The following is a 13,198-nucleotide window of genomic DNA, read 5'->3' as shown; positions in this document are numbered from 1 at the left end:
ACACACACACTTGCAGATCACACTTGCTCCTCCACCCCTCACAGGTCATGCCAGGCCCGCCCATGCATCGTGCCTCTCCCCATCCCCTGGAGGCCCCTCAATCCCCCTGCTAGCCTTCTATCCTGACTTACCTGATATTGGGCAGCCATTTTGAATCAACTTAACCTCCCCTAATGCCCCCAGATGTCTGTACTTAGCTTTAAGGGTAACCATTGAAGTTAGGTGCGTGTGCTCAATGTTGCGATGAAGGTATTTATAGCCCTGATGCGGGGCACGTAACTGGAAACAAACAAAAAGACTGCTTCCTTAATATCACTTTTATCTTGTATCTTTATTATATTAATCCTTATAATGCTCCTGTACTAAAGTGTCTAATGTATCTTTAGAAATTATTCAAGATGCTATTAGACTTCGTGTGTGTGTTTTAAAAAAATTGACGTTTTTCTACCCAGAAAAATCAAAATTGAGGAACATGTAGAAATTAAGGAACTGAAAATGTTGTGCTTAATCTGAATCTAGAAAAATCTAATCCTCACTGAATCTAGAAAAATACCTTTACCTTGAAAAAGCTAAGGTTTTGGAAAACAATTTTCTCAAATTAAAAAGATTTTAAGCATTGGGGTTACTCAGAGATGGAGGATAATTTTGTTAACAATCCTGTTATTCAGTCACAGAGATGCCTTTGCAAGTTGGAAAAAAAACGTATTTCAAATTTTTAAAATAAGCATAAAGAGTAAAATCTTAATGCTTGCAGTACTTTTATACTTTAGTTGCCACTTAATTATTTGTTGATAAAAGCTTAGTTATTTAAAATATTTAAAAGAGAACAGTTTTTCTTAGGATATTGTGTCCTGTCTCTCTCTAGCTCGCATGATGTTAATTAGACATATCGCTTAAGTGAAGAAAGGGGAGAAACCTAATATAGTTGGTGTGTGGGCTCTTCAGTTATTCCCTTTATGCACCCAACACAAGAAGATTTAGGAACTAAATTAAAGGGTCTTTAAAAAAAATTGGCATGTGTTTCTGTAGGCTAGAAACTGTGGCACACAAGAGCAATTAAAATCAACTGCCGATTCAGATATCCTTCTTCAGCTTTATTTACCTAGGTCCCATCTTCCACCGTCCTAATACACTTGAAATGTCAGCATTTCTCAGAGCAAACAATGGGTCAATCCTTTTGGGCTAAAGCTGGTACAAGAAAATAAATGTTACTGCAGTAAATGACCTGAACTTTGTTACTAACAGTACACCGGGGATGGTTCTGTTTGATTAACTTCAAAGACCTTTCAGCATGACCATAATTACTTCTGCGTTGAATGTTTAGAGAATCATTATTTACACATGATTTCATTGTGTTCCAAAATCTGCAGAAAGTCTGAAGTATTCACTGACTGCCCAGAAAAAAAGTATGCTTAGAGCATCAAAGCATTAAATTGCTAATTTCTACTTGCATAAACAACTTTTTGTTATGCTGGTTCCTATGATGATAAATAATAAAAAGCCAGTGCTTATTTGCCCATTTGTCTTGTTTGACTCTTAAAGCAAATAACTACTGCTATTAAACAAAGATTTACAGGGAAGCAAAAAGCCTACTGAGCCCCAGTAAAAATTTGTTTTGAGAAGCAGAAGGAGCAATACTAAAACCTAGAATATTTATATGATGATGATGATGAGATGAGAGCATATTAAAAAATGCAATTAAACTGCATATTTCATTATTATAAAATGCACAATTTAAATTGGCTGTATTTTATTTCACATTAGGCTGAACATCATACATCTGAATATCAGTACTAGAACCCTGATTTTTTTTTTTTTTTTTTTTTTTTTTTTTTTTAAGATGAGGATTTTTTTAATAAAAATTAAAGGTGTTGGCCTTGCAGCCAGGGGCAGCTGTGATGAGTCACAAGCTTTGTTTCTGTTCTTTTAATATCAAGAATGCCAGAGCCAAGGCATACTGTGAAGGTGCTATGGCTTTCATATCCATTTTGTTATTTTTTATCAAGTTTGGTGTTTTTGATGTATATTAGGGAAAGAGTGCTATATTCTATACTTAGGTTGGTGATTCTCGACCTTTTTGCATTCGTGGCACCCTTCATTGGATTCGCGGCACCCCTCCCTAACATTTTTGAACCCAGTTCCAGAAACTAATTTATGCATTATAGTGTTTACTTCCTTGCAGAGGGGCCTAGCAGAGGGATGGAGGATCCTCCAGTCAGGGACATGTTTATCTGCTTAGTTTCTTCTCATCTCCTAATACCTTGCTTGTCCCCTCAACACCTGGCACCCTGATTGAGATTCACTGACTCTAGGACCTGCCACTGCTTAAAAGTTCTTTGGGGGGAATATTTGAGCCTTTCCATTTTTCTTCTGCTGTCTAGGAATGTTTGAAAATGGAGCAAGAATCTCTTTATTTTGGTGGTCTTGCTATTTATTTGCCTGTTTTCAAATTTCTGAATATAACCTACCCTAGGCGCACATTTTTGTAGGTCCAGTCCAAGCTGTATGTTGAGTGTGGTCACATTTTATATGTATCATTTGTCACCAGTGATTAGCAGATGCATACAGACTTTAGATTTCAGAAGATGTTGTTCTCATATTAATGTTTTTTCCCCATTTACAGTCATTAGTTTTCAGAATATGGCTGTAGTCATATAACGTTTGTTCCTTCACCCTCTTTCTTTGTAACAAACAGATCTAAAAAAGACAAAGCTAAAGCAGGAGTAAAACCAGATGCTTCTGATCAAGAACCAGAGGGACTGACACTTTTGGTTCCAGACATACAAAAGACTGCTGAAATAGTTTATGCCGCTACCACCAGTTTGCGCCAAGCAAACCAAGGTAAAACAAAATAAGCATTTGATGACTGTTATACATAGGCTCTTTAGAGTTTTTATTTAAATAAAGTTCAAAAGTCAGCATTTCAGAAGTACTAAAAGCCTCCCACATCCAATGTAATCTCAGTTTTATTTCTAAAAGGCCTGGGCACCTAGCAGTTCCTCGGAAAGTTTGGGCACTCCTTTTTTTTAAAAATAACTTGGCAAGAATGTGAATGTTTAGTTTAGTTACTTGCCATATCTCACAGTTTTAATTGAAATTATGGAACAATTTGTCTAACATCAAAAGGAAAATTAGCATAAGTGAAGCTTGTAAGTAATAGCTCTGCTGATGCAATTAAACATCTTGAATAAAATATTTAACTATTGATAACCTGAGTTGAGAGCAAGCTTTAAGTGGTAAATTAAAATGAAATTTTCTTTTTATAAACAAAATATTTTTTTCCAGTAAAGAAGTCTTCTTCAAAATGTTTGTGATTTTCTGCTTTGTAATAGAGAACAGTACAATTATATAGACAGTTAAGAAAATGTTCTCTTCCACAAGACAAGGCTGTTTGACCTTGGGAGTTGCATTATTTGTAAAGCAAACCTTAATCTGAATTTAACTGAACAGTGCATTGCCATCATATATAGGTAATATTGAAGGGTTCATTGTTCTTTTTAAATGGGCATCAGCAAATTAGGGAACATTAGATATTAATCTTTTTTTTTTTTTTTTTTGAAAAATACATAATAAGAGATCCTTTTGTCCTTAAACTTTTTATGTGACAGAAAAGAAAATGGCTGAATACTCAAAAAAGGCTGCTGTGAAGCCCAAACCTCTGTCTGTTTTAAGGTCTCTTGAAGAAAAGTATGTGGCAGTCATGAAAAAACTCCAGTTTGGTAAGTTAAGAAATGTTCATATTGTATAATGTATGTAAAAATCTAAACCTAAAAAATCGTACTACACCATCAATCCTGCAAGTATATGTGCTTATGAATAGCTTCAAATGGATGAGTAATCACTCAAATACCCCTCCCCCCCCCCCCCCCCCCCCCCCAAAAAAAAACAACAAGCTCTGCATGTCTGTGTTTTCAGGTTCAAGTCCAAGTTTTCTTCACTCAGCTGTGCTTAAATTTAAGTTTGGTACTGATGCACTAATCACCAAAACACCTGTGTGCAGGAGGATTTTTCATTTAGTTCTTAGAGAATATGTGGACATCTTAGTGACAGTGTTGTCCAGGAAGTTCCAAAGCAGGCCCCACCCACCTACTTATACTTGCTTGCTGCAAACCCAGAAGTACAACAGTCAGGCTGCTCCAATGTCAGACCTAGCAGTTGTTCTGGGGCTACTGAAAGATACTTTTTAAAAAGTCACAATGGGATCTGCTGCATGATCAGAATAGTTGTGCTTCCTGCCATGCCATCACACATGCATGGCAGAATGCTTGATTGTGGGATGGAACATCAGATCACATCACACCATATTGCCAGTGCAGGGGGAGCCTGGGATCATGACCCCAGTCTCCTCCTGCACTGGCAGTCTTTGCTTCTGTGGCTGGGAACCCCACCAGTCATCGGAGCCTTCCAAAAACTGCACCCTCCCAGGGAAGCATGGTTTGGTGGGACTACCCATGGCAAGGTAGTTCCCCAGAAATGCCAGGTCAGTTGCCTTCCAATTGAAAGATGGGTGGGGCAGGGCCTTATAACCCCAGCCTCCACATCCTGGTGGAATATGTTGATGTAGGGACAGGAATGGGGGCCAGGAATGTCTCTGGACACATGAGTTCCATGGGGTGAAAGACCCCAGAAGCCCCAGTAAGGAGGGTGCATGGATAGAGCGGCCCTAGTGAGTGGGCAGAAGTATGTGGTGGCCCTCATAGAGTAGAGTGTGCTGTTCTGGCCTGAAGGACTGTGTAAGTTGGTGTAGAGTAGGGTTACAAGGCCAATCTATAGGGCTACACCAGGGGGTGCGTGGAGCAGGGCTGTAGAGGTAGCCTGAAGGGCAGCACACGGGCCAACCCCCACAAGTATGTGAATATGGTAAGTTGCCTAGCTAGGGGCAGAATCAGCCCAGTGTGAGACATAAGGCTGGAGCCACATAGAGTAAGGAAGCTCGAGCGACCCAAAGGGCTGGATGGAGACCTGCCAGCATGAGAGTAGGTAAGCCTTATAGCCCGAGAGGGGCTGCTCAGGGAGCGGGACAGGTAGAGAGTGGCCCAGTGAGGGATGTTATGAAAAAGGCCCAGTGAGAGTGGACAGAGTGAAAGAAGCCCCAGTAAGAGGGGGGTGGTATGCATGTGGCCCAATGAAGGTCATAGTGGGAGAGGCCCAACATAGGACCAAGTTTGGCCTGGCTTTAAACCAGAGATGTGATAATCTGGATGCCATCTGCGTGGCATGGGACACAGTGTAGGGATGGTACGGAGCTGTGTGTAACGCCCTTGGCATCGGGTACTTAATGGGCAACCCCTCACATCAGTGCAACTGATATCAGAACAGCAAGTCATGGCAGGAAAGACAGGACAGACTGCCCCAAGACAGGTAGTTGGGCCAATATGTGACCTGGCCCCAAGAAGGCTCTCCTGTCTCAGGCAGATACCTTTGTTGGGTCACAAGCAGATTTTTTTCCTAATTTGCTTGGAGTATTGGCATTTTTTTCAAGATCATTTTGATATATTGGTTAGTGGCAAACATGCCCATACATGCTTATCTGAGTAATCTGTCTGTAGTCCAGTTGACATCATATGACTCATGCATATAAGTTGGAACCTACTCAACTCATGATTTCATGCATTTCCTGGAAAATGTGAAATTGGGCATTGTCCACAAAATCAGGCAATGTCCACAAAATCCACAAAAAAAAGTACTAAAAATAAAATGCTGACTCTCTCGTAGAAGCCAGCAGTCCAACCTAGCAGCCTGCTAGGAGGTGGAGGGTACCATCAAGATGGCAGCCAACTCCCCCCATGCCCCTCACTGCTGATTGGCTGCAGGGGCTGTCTGTCACATGACCCTGTGATAAGCCAGCTAAAATGGTGGCTGGCCCTGTGATCTGCTCATAAAATCAGCTACCTTCCTCCTTGATTTCAGTGGGTCCCTACACATAAGGATTTTTCATGTGATTAGGTGTTTGTATCATGGGTTTCTTGAAATATGGTATTCTAATAAAGTTACGAACTGTCCTGTAACATGTTTTTTTAAACAAAATGACAAGATTTTCTAAGTTGCATAGTATAGATTCAAATATTGTGGTCCATAATATAATATGGGAAGTCTTCCAGAGATTCATTCTTATAAATTGCAAATCCAGTGTCCACAATATTTCTCTTGCAGTTTTTAAGAACAGAAACTTCTCTGAAGAGCCCAGAGATTCAACCCTTAGCATAAAAGCCCAAAGATTTTCACCCATTCATAAGAAAAATGGTAGATAGATGCATCAGTCAAAGTTAAATGGGGGGGCACCAAACCTTTCCAAAACTGAAAATGATTGTATTTTTCTAGGTCCCTTTAGTCAAAAAAAATTACTTTCAGATTAGCCACAAGATTTCACAAATAATTTATTTTGCCAAAACTAAACAGTGAACATGAAATTGCAACCAGTAAAGTGTTTGTTTTCAAAACAATTAACGTGGGAGAGTTAGAATCCAATTTTACAGTCTGAATTTTCATTACCTTAGTTATGCAATTCACCATAATAGCATAGAAGTTTGATTCATTCAAGAAAAGAAGCCAGACTGACTTTGAAGTTGGCTTGGCAAATTAATTATTTCTTTGATGGCTGTTTTTATGTTGCAGATAGAATTAGTGGCATCATTTTTGCAACAGTATGTTTGTGTCAACTTTTATTTTCAGCTTGCTACTAATACAAAGACAGAGTAGATTGAACTTGGCTAGGAGGGCTTAAGCTGATAGCTTTTCACTTTTGGGAAACAAAGTATCAAATTTCACATAATAACAAGTAATTAAAGAGCTTGACCTTCATTATAATCTTGTGCGATCATTTGCCAGCACTGTAACCACCTCACAATTATGCACCATTAGGTATTTGCTACAGGTTGACCCACAACTAAAAAAGATTTTTAATAATACACTGTGCTTGAACATCAGAAATTAAGTACATTGGTAGAGCTGAGTGTATTAAAGTTGATAAATTTTATGCTAACCTAATCTTAGTTCCACCCACTGCTGTTAATGTTTCATTTTCTGTGATCATTCTTTTAATGCAGGAAACTGCTTAAAAAAGGGAAGTAGGAAAATGCATGCATTCATATCTGTATATCTACAGAAATATATATGTTTGGCTACATCAGAGAAAAATTGAATTCGTATTAATATTTTGGTGGCTTATGCAAAGTTAATCTACCATATTTGCTCAAATATAAAAGAAGTCCACCCCCCACAGTCAACATGAGAGAGAAGCCCCTCTTCTTACATTCACAGAGAAGGAAACTGCATTAAATACATCGCCTTTCTTTGAATTGCTGCTAAAAACAGCATATGCTCAATAATGGAAGCCAACTTTTGAAGGTACATGTAGCTAGCACTGACTGTGTCTGTAAAACACATGACCTATTTTGGGCAAATGTGCTGATGGGTGGTGCAAAGCTTCAGGTGGTGATTCGATTCGGAGGAGGTTCAGCCCAGTTCAGTGGATGAATCTCAAAATCCAAATTTGAATCAGGAACAATTTAAAAGGTCCAAATTGATTGAAAGCTCTCCAAATCTTTGGAAAAGATTCGGAGAGCTTTGATTTGGGCAGTCCCCAGTGGCTGCAGCAGGGAGCTGCAGCTGACTCTGAGCTGGTAAGTACTAGGGGTGGGGGAGCGGACCATGGGGGGGCCCCTGCCAGCTCCCCCACCCACCCCAGCTCCTAGCCCTTTAAAGAAAAGCCCCAGTGCTGCTGGGTGGGGGGGCAATTCCTGCTGAGCTCTCCAAACTCCCAATGGTGCATAATTGTGTGATGGTTGCAGTGCTGGCAAGCAATTGCACAAGATTATATTGGAGGCCAAACTCTTTAATCACTTGTTGTTATGTGAAATTTGATACTTGGTTTCCAAGAAAAGAAAAGCTACCAACTTGAGCCCCCCCAGCCCCACCACAGGTGCCCCACCTGGGCCAGCTCCATCCTGTAAAGGAAAAAAAAAAATGGAGAAAAGCCCCAGGGCACACTGCTCCTGCAGTGGACTTGGGGCTTCAGGGGGGCTTGTGCAGAGCCCCCCATGTGGCACAGGACAGCAGGGGCCAGGTGAGTGTGGGGTTTTTCTTTTTTTTTTTAAAGGGCCAGAGCTGGGGGAGCAAGGGGGTTTTGGGGGGCTTGTGCAGAGCCCCCCATGCAACAGGGGGCAGCGGAGATTGCCCCCCTTGCCTGGTAGCACCCGGTGAGTCGGGGCTTTTTTTTCAAAGTGCCAGGAGCTGGGGCGGGCAGGGCAGTCATTGCCAGGCAGGGAGAGTGGACAGGGGATGGGCCCTAGCTGATTCAGAGATTCAGCCAAATTGATTCAGGACAGTGATTCGAATCAATGAATCAAATCATCATCGCCATGAAACAGCCAAATCCAAATCTGAAGCAAATACTAGCTGTTTCACACAGGCCTACAACCTACCACAAGGATAGGTTAGTACAACCCATCTGAATAAGATATATGGTAGTGGCAATTGAGCATAGTTCCCCTCAGTGCTGACTCTTTCACGTAATGGTGAGCCATTAATTGCATACATTTTGACTCCCTCTTCATGCCCACAGCTGAGTTGTGCCTTTCTTTTCCATTGCCAGTGATTTATGTTTCTTCACCTGCCTTAAATGTCTTGCAGACATCACCAAACGGGGCCCCAAATAGTTTACCCATAATACCTCTGTCAGCTCCTTTCTCGGTGTGTTGCACATGATTAGTGTGGCCCCACCCTGAATGAGATGAAGCCCTATGCCTCATCTGCATATAAATTTTTGGAGGATCCCAGGACTCATGACAAGAACACCTGGTTCCAGTCATGATTTTAGAGGGCTAATTAACATGTGGATCTTTTATGGGAAGTATTTGGAGTACGCACGCATACTGAGCAGTGCTGAATTGTGGGGTCATCATGGCTTGAAGTACTGTTGACTGGTGGGGCCTCACCCAATGAACTATATGATAAATTATGAGCCTTTTGCCTTTGGACTAATAGCACACATAGTTTATATTCTCTCTAAGGAGGTCTACAAGTGCTGCTTAGAAGTGTGTTTATGGAGTACCTGAACTAAAACTTGCAGCACTTTCAAAAAAGGTAAACTGCATCAATTCTGGATGAGCTAAGTTTATGGGTACTATATGCAAATCGTTATAACTGTGTTTATTTCAAAGTCAGTGTTTTCAAATTTATTCTTCACTTCTGTGTGCTCAGGGAGAACAGGGTCTAATAGTAAGAAGGAGCAAAGGGGCTACAGGGGGAAGAAGTTGGGGAATGAGCAGGGAGAAAAGGGGCTACCTAACCCCTCAGATTTATTTTCCCTGCTATAGCAGTGGGAGGTTGGCACATTCAAGACAGACCTCCAATCATTAGATTCTATACCTGGAAAATATCAAATTTATACATTTTCCATATATTGAATCATTATTTGGGGGGGGGGGGGTCATAATCAGTCTCATCTATTATTCGAGTAAATGCAGCATTAGTAATTTTTCTGACTTTTCTGGTGTAGTAAAAATACTATATTTTCACTCTTAATAGATACCTTTGAAATGGTTTCTGAAGATGATGATGGAAAACTGGTCTTTAAAGTGAATTACCACTACATGTCTCAGGTAAAAAATGCAAGCGATGCAAACAGTGCTGCCAGAGCCCGGCGTCTTGCCCAGGAAGCTGTGACACTTTCAACATCATTGCCGCTTTCATCCTCCTCCAGTGTCTTTGTGCGCTGTGATGAGGAGCGACTTGACATCATGAAGGTAAGAAACAAAGTAAAGCTTCTTCTGATTCTGCATCTGTATCTGGAATGATAAACATAAGGGGAAATTTCCTTAAATACAGATGAGAAACAGGATTATATGCCACCATTGTTGCTGTCAATCTTAGTTTCTAAGCTAATCTCCCATAGGAACTGATCTAGTCTGTGCTCATTCTGTATATGTAAACTTTCGTTAAAACTAAATATAGAAGGGCTAGATTCTTAGATTATTTGTAAAAAGCAAATTCATTTTTATTGGTGTTTCTGCTGTGGGAAGTAGGTGTAAAAATAGCTTCCTGACATTTTAGTTGCAATTACTAGTAAAGTAATTCTTGTCTAATTACTGACCTTGCTCTGAAAGTCTAGGGGTTTAAAAGCCAGGTCAGATAAGTCTTTCCTCATCATCAGTAATAGGTTCTGCAGGCCAAATTTTGCCTTCAGATATTTGTGTGACCACATTGTGACCAAAGTTGTATCTTTTACTGGCTTCTATTCTCACTCTTATTCCCTTCCAGCCCACCAAAAAGGTGTACCTGAACGGCCCTGTAATTAGAACTTGGTAAACCAGTTCTGTTAATGACATAGAAAAGGGGGTGGAGCTAGCTCTCATTGTTTTTATTGTACAGTGCTACTACAAGGGGGAGTTTAACAACTTCCTTTAGTTAATTACCAGGTTAGGATTTCTAACACCCAGCGAGCACATTGTTTCAGTGAAGAAATGAAGCTTTTGTGTAAGTTGTATTTTCTGACTAAATTGCACATTAAAAGTTAAGTAAATCCTGTAACCACCCAAGATGCAATGTGATACATTTCTCTTTGTGGCAGGTTCTGATAACTGGCCCAGCAGATACCCCATATACAAATGGTTGCTTTGAATTTGATGTATATTTTCCGCAAGACTATCCAAATTCCCCTCCACTTGTGAACCTAGAAACAACCGGAGGCCATAGTGTGAGGTTTAATCCAAACCTTTACAATGATGGCAAGGTAATGTAAAGGGACTTGGTTTTCATGTAGGAAGGCGATGTGTGTGTGTGTGTGTGTGTGTGACTTAGTCATCTGCCTGTGTTGTGTGTCTGTCTGTAACGCTCTTTAAACGCAAATAGCTTGAAAACTCAGAGAGAACATTTGTGTCTTAAGAGAAATTTCTTTGTTAAACCTTAGTATTTTTTTAGTGACCATGTCAGGATGATCCCAACTTCTAGAGCTGGGGAAAAAAGTCAGGGGCCAGAGCTATTTCTACTGAGCTCCTCCCTGGAGGGTGCTGAGAGCCCGGCATCGTGGGAGGGGCCAGCTGAGGAAAAGCAGGAGCCAGACAGAGGCACAAAGCAGTGCGCGAGCAGAAGTGGCTCCATCCCAAGGCCTGAGCAGGAAAGGAGGCACCCAGGGCAATGCAGAGGAAGCCCTGGGACATGGGTGGCTGTTAAGAGACATGGAGCTTGCCTGCCCTTGCCCAGCAAAGAGGTGCAGCATGGGCAGGTCTGCCTCCAGCCTGCTGGACAAGAGCAAGTGCAGGAAGGGATTGGTATCTTCAAATGTTCAGCCTATTTTATTTAAGTTTTATAAACATTTAATTTATTTGATAAATATAAAAAGTAAAATGTTTGTTTTTGTTGTTTGAAATTCATCCATCATTCTTGAAGGGTAATTCACTAGTACAAGTATATTTTTTGGTATATTTCTTTCCTATTGCCCTGCTTTTAAGAGGTGCTTACTCATGTTGTGTCTCAAGTGTGATTAGCTTGCATTCCAGGTATGGTTTTTTTTAAATATTAACATGGGAGTTGATAGGTGAAGGAAGTGGGAAATGTGCAGATTATGTGCATCTAAAATATAGCCGAGTTAGATTCCTTTGTCTGTAATGTAAATTACTTCCTCTCCGAATACCATTAGAAGACAACATACCCCTGGGGGTGGGGAGGATTCCCCTTGGTTTGAACCGGATTTTACCAAAAGGTAGGTATTTATAAAAATACATTACTGACCTAGAGTTTCTCTTCCTCCTCCTTCACCAAACTACACAAAGTGAGCACTGAGTTTCATAGAGTCATATAGTGTAAGGCCAGACCCCCTGCACCAGCCAGGAAAGATAACTGGGGGTCAGGTGACCCCACCAAGGTGACTATCTAGTCTCCTCTTGAAAATTTCCAGGAGATAGCACCAACTCTGGAGGGAGCTTATTCCCCAGTCTGAACACCCTGACTGTGCAGAAGTTTTTCCTAATGTTGAGCCTGAATCAATCTTCCAGGAGTTTGTTGCCTTGTGGCCGTTACTCCTGGTTTTCCCCTCGGGTGCCCTGGTGAACAGTGGCTCACCGAGCCCTTGATGTACTCCCCTAGAGTAGCAGTAAGCTGCTACCAGGTCCCCTCTCAGCCTTCTTTTCTTGAGACCTGAAGAGTCCCAGATCCCTCCACCTTTCCTTGTATGGCTTGCCGTGTAAGACTCTGATCATACGGGTGGCTCTTCTTTGGACGCTCTCAAGTTTGTCCACGTCCTTGTTAAAGCGTGGTGCTCAGAACTGGATGCAGTGCTCCAGCTGCAGTCTTACCAGTGCTGAGTAGAGCGGAAGAATCACCTCCTTGGCTTTGCTGGAGATGCATCGATTGATGCATGCCAGAATATTGTTTGCCCTACTGGCTACAGCATCGCACTGCCAGCTCATGTTCATACTATGGTCAGTTATTACCCCCCAGGTCCCTTTTATTCATGGTGCTAGTCAGTTTGGTGCCACCAAACCTGTGGGTGTGTTGGTGGTTGCTTGTCCCGAAGTGGAGCGCTTTACATTTCTCAATGTTGAACTTCGTCAGGTTCCAATCCATCTAACTTGCTAGCCTGTCTAGGTCCGCCTGTAACTGTAGCCTATCTTCAAGCATGACCACGCTTCCCCATAACTTGGTGTTGTCCATGAACTTGGCCAGTGAGCTCTTCACCACCACATCCAAATAGTTAATAAAGATGTTGAAAAGTACTGAACCAAGCACCAACCCCTACAAGATACCACTACCCACTTCTAGCCAGGATGACACGGATCTGTTCACTACAACTATCTCTGGGTTCTATCCTGAAGCCTGTTTCTCACCCACCCAACTGCCTCAGAGTTAATCCCACAATCCTCCCAATTTTCTCGTGAGGGCATTGTGGGATTCTAGATCAAAGAAAGTGAAGGTATACAATGTCAACCTTCTCTTTCATGTCCAGGTGGCGAGTTACCTGGTCATAGAAGGAGATGAGGTTGGTAAGGCAAGACCTGCTTGTGACAAAACCATGCTGGCTGTCATTCTGAATCTTACCTTTGCTAAACCAGATGGGGCAACTGACGCCCAGGAAAAAGCCAACCTATTAAATAGGTACTTTGCGTCAGTCTTTCATCAGTCACATGGGATGCCCATGCCTGCTATGGGACAGGGAAATCTGGGTGAGGGGGATCCTCTACCCTCCATCAATGCTGACCTC

General features: G+C 41.6%; 1 protein-coding gene across 1 annotated transcript in view; it reads left to right on the top strand.

The window, feature by feature from the left end:
* The window catches only part of BIRC6 (baculoviral IAP repeat containing 6), a gene marked incomplete at its 5' end in the record, with an annotated part of 304,005 nt that overhangs the window by 271,003 nt on the left and 19,804 nt on the right, over positions 1-13,198 (top strand). The window contains 4 exons of the mRNA XM_019548600.1: positions 2,696-2,841; positions 3,609-3,719; positions 9,529-9,746; positions 10,571-10,732. Coding sequence (XP_019404145.1) covers positions 2,696-2,841; positions 3,609-3,719; positions 9,529-9,746; positions 10,571-10,732 — 637 coding nt within the window. The remainder of the gene's footprint in view (positions 1-2,695; positions 2,842-3,608; positions 3,720-9,528; positions 9,747-10,570; positions 10,733-13,198) is intronic.

This window comes from Crocodylus porosus, unplaced genomic scaffold, assembly GCF_001723895.1.
Source record: "Crocodylus porosus isolate Cpor-Errol unplaced genomic scaffold, CroPor_comp1, whole genome shotgun sequence".
In the NCBI taxonomy this organism is placed as follows: domain Eukaryota; kingdom Metazoa; phylum Chordata; order Crocodylia; family Crocodylidae; genus Crocodylus; species Crocodylus porosus.
Note: the sequence above shows the minus strand (reverse complement) of the source record. Positions and strands in the feature narration are given on the sequence as shown.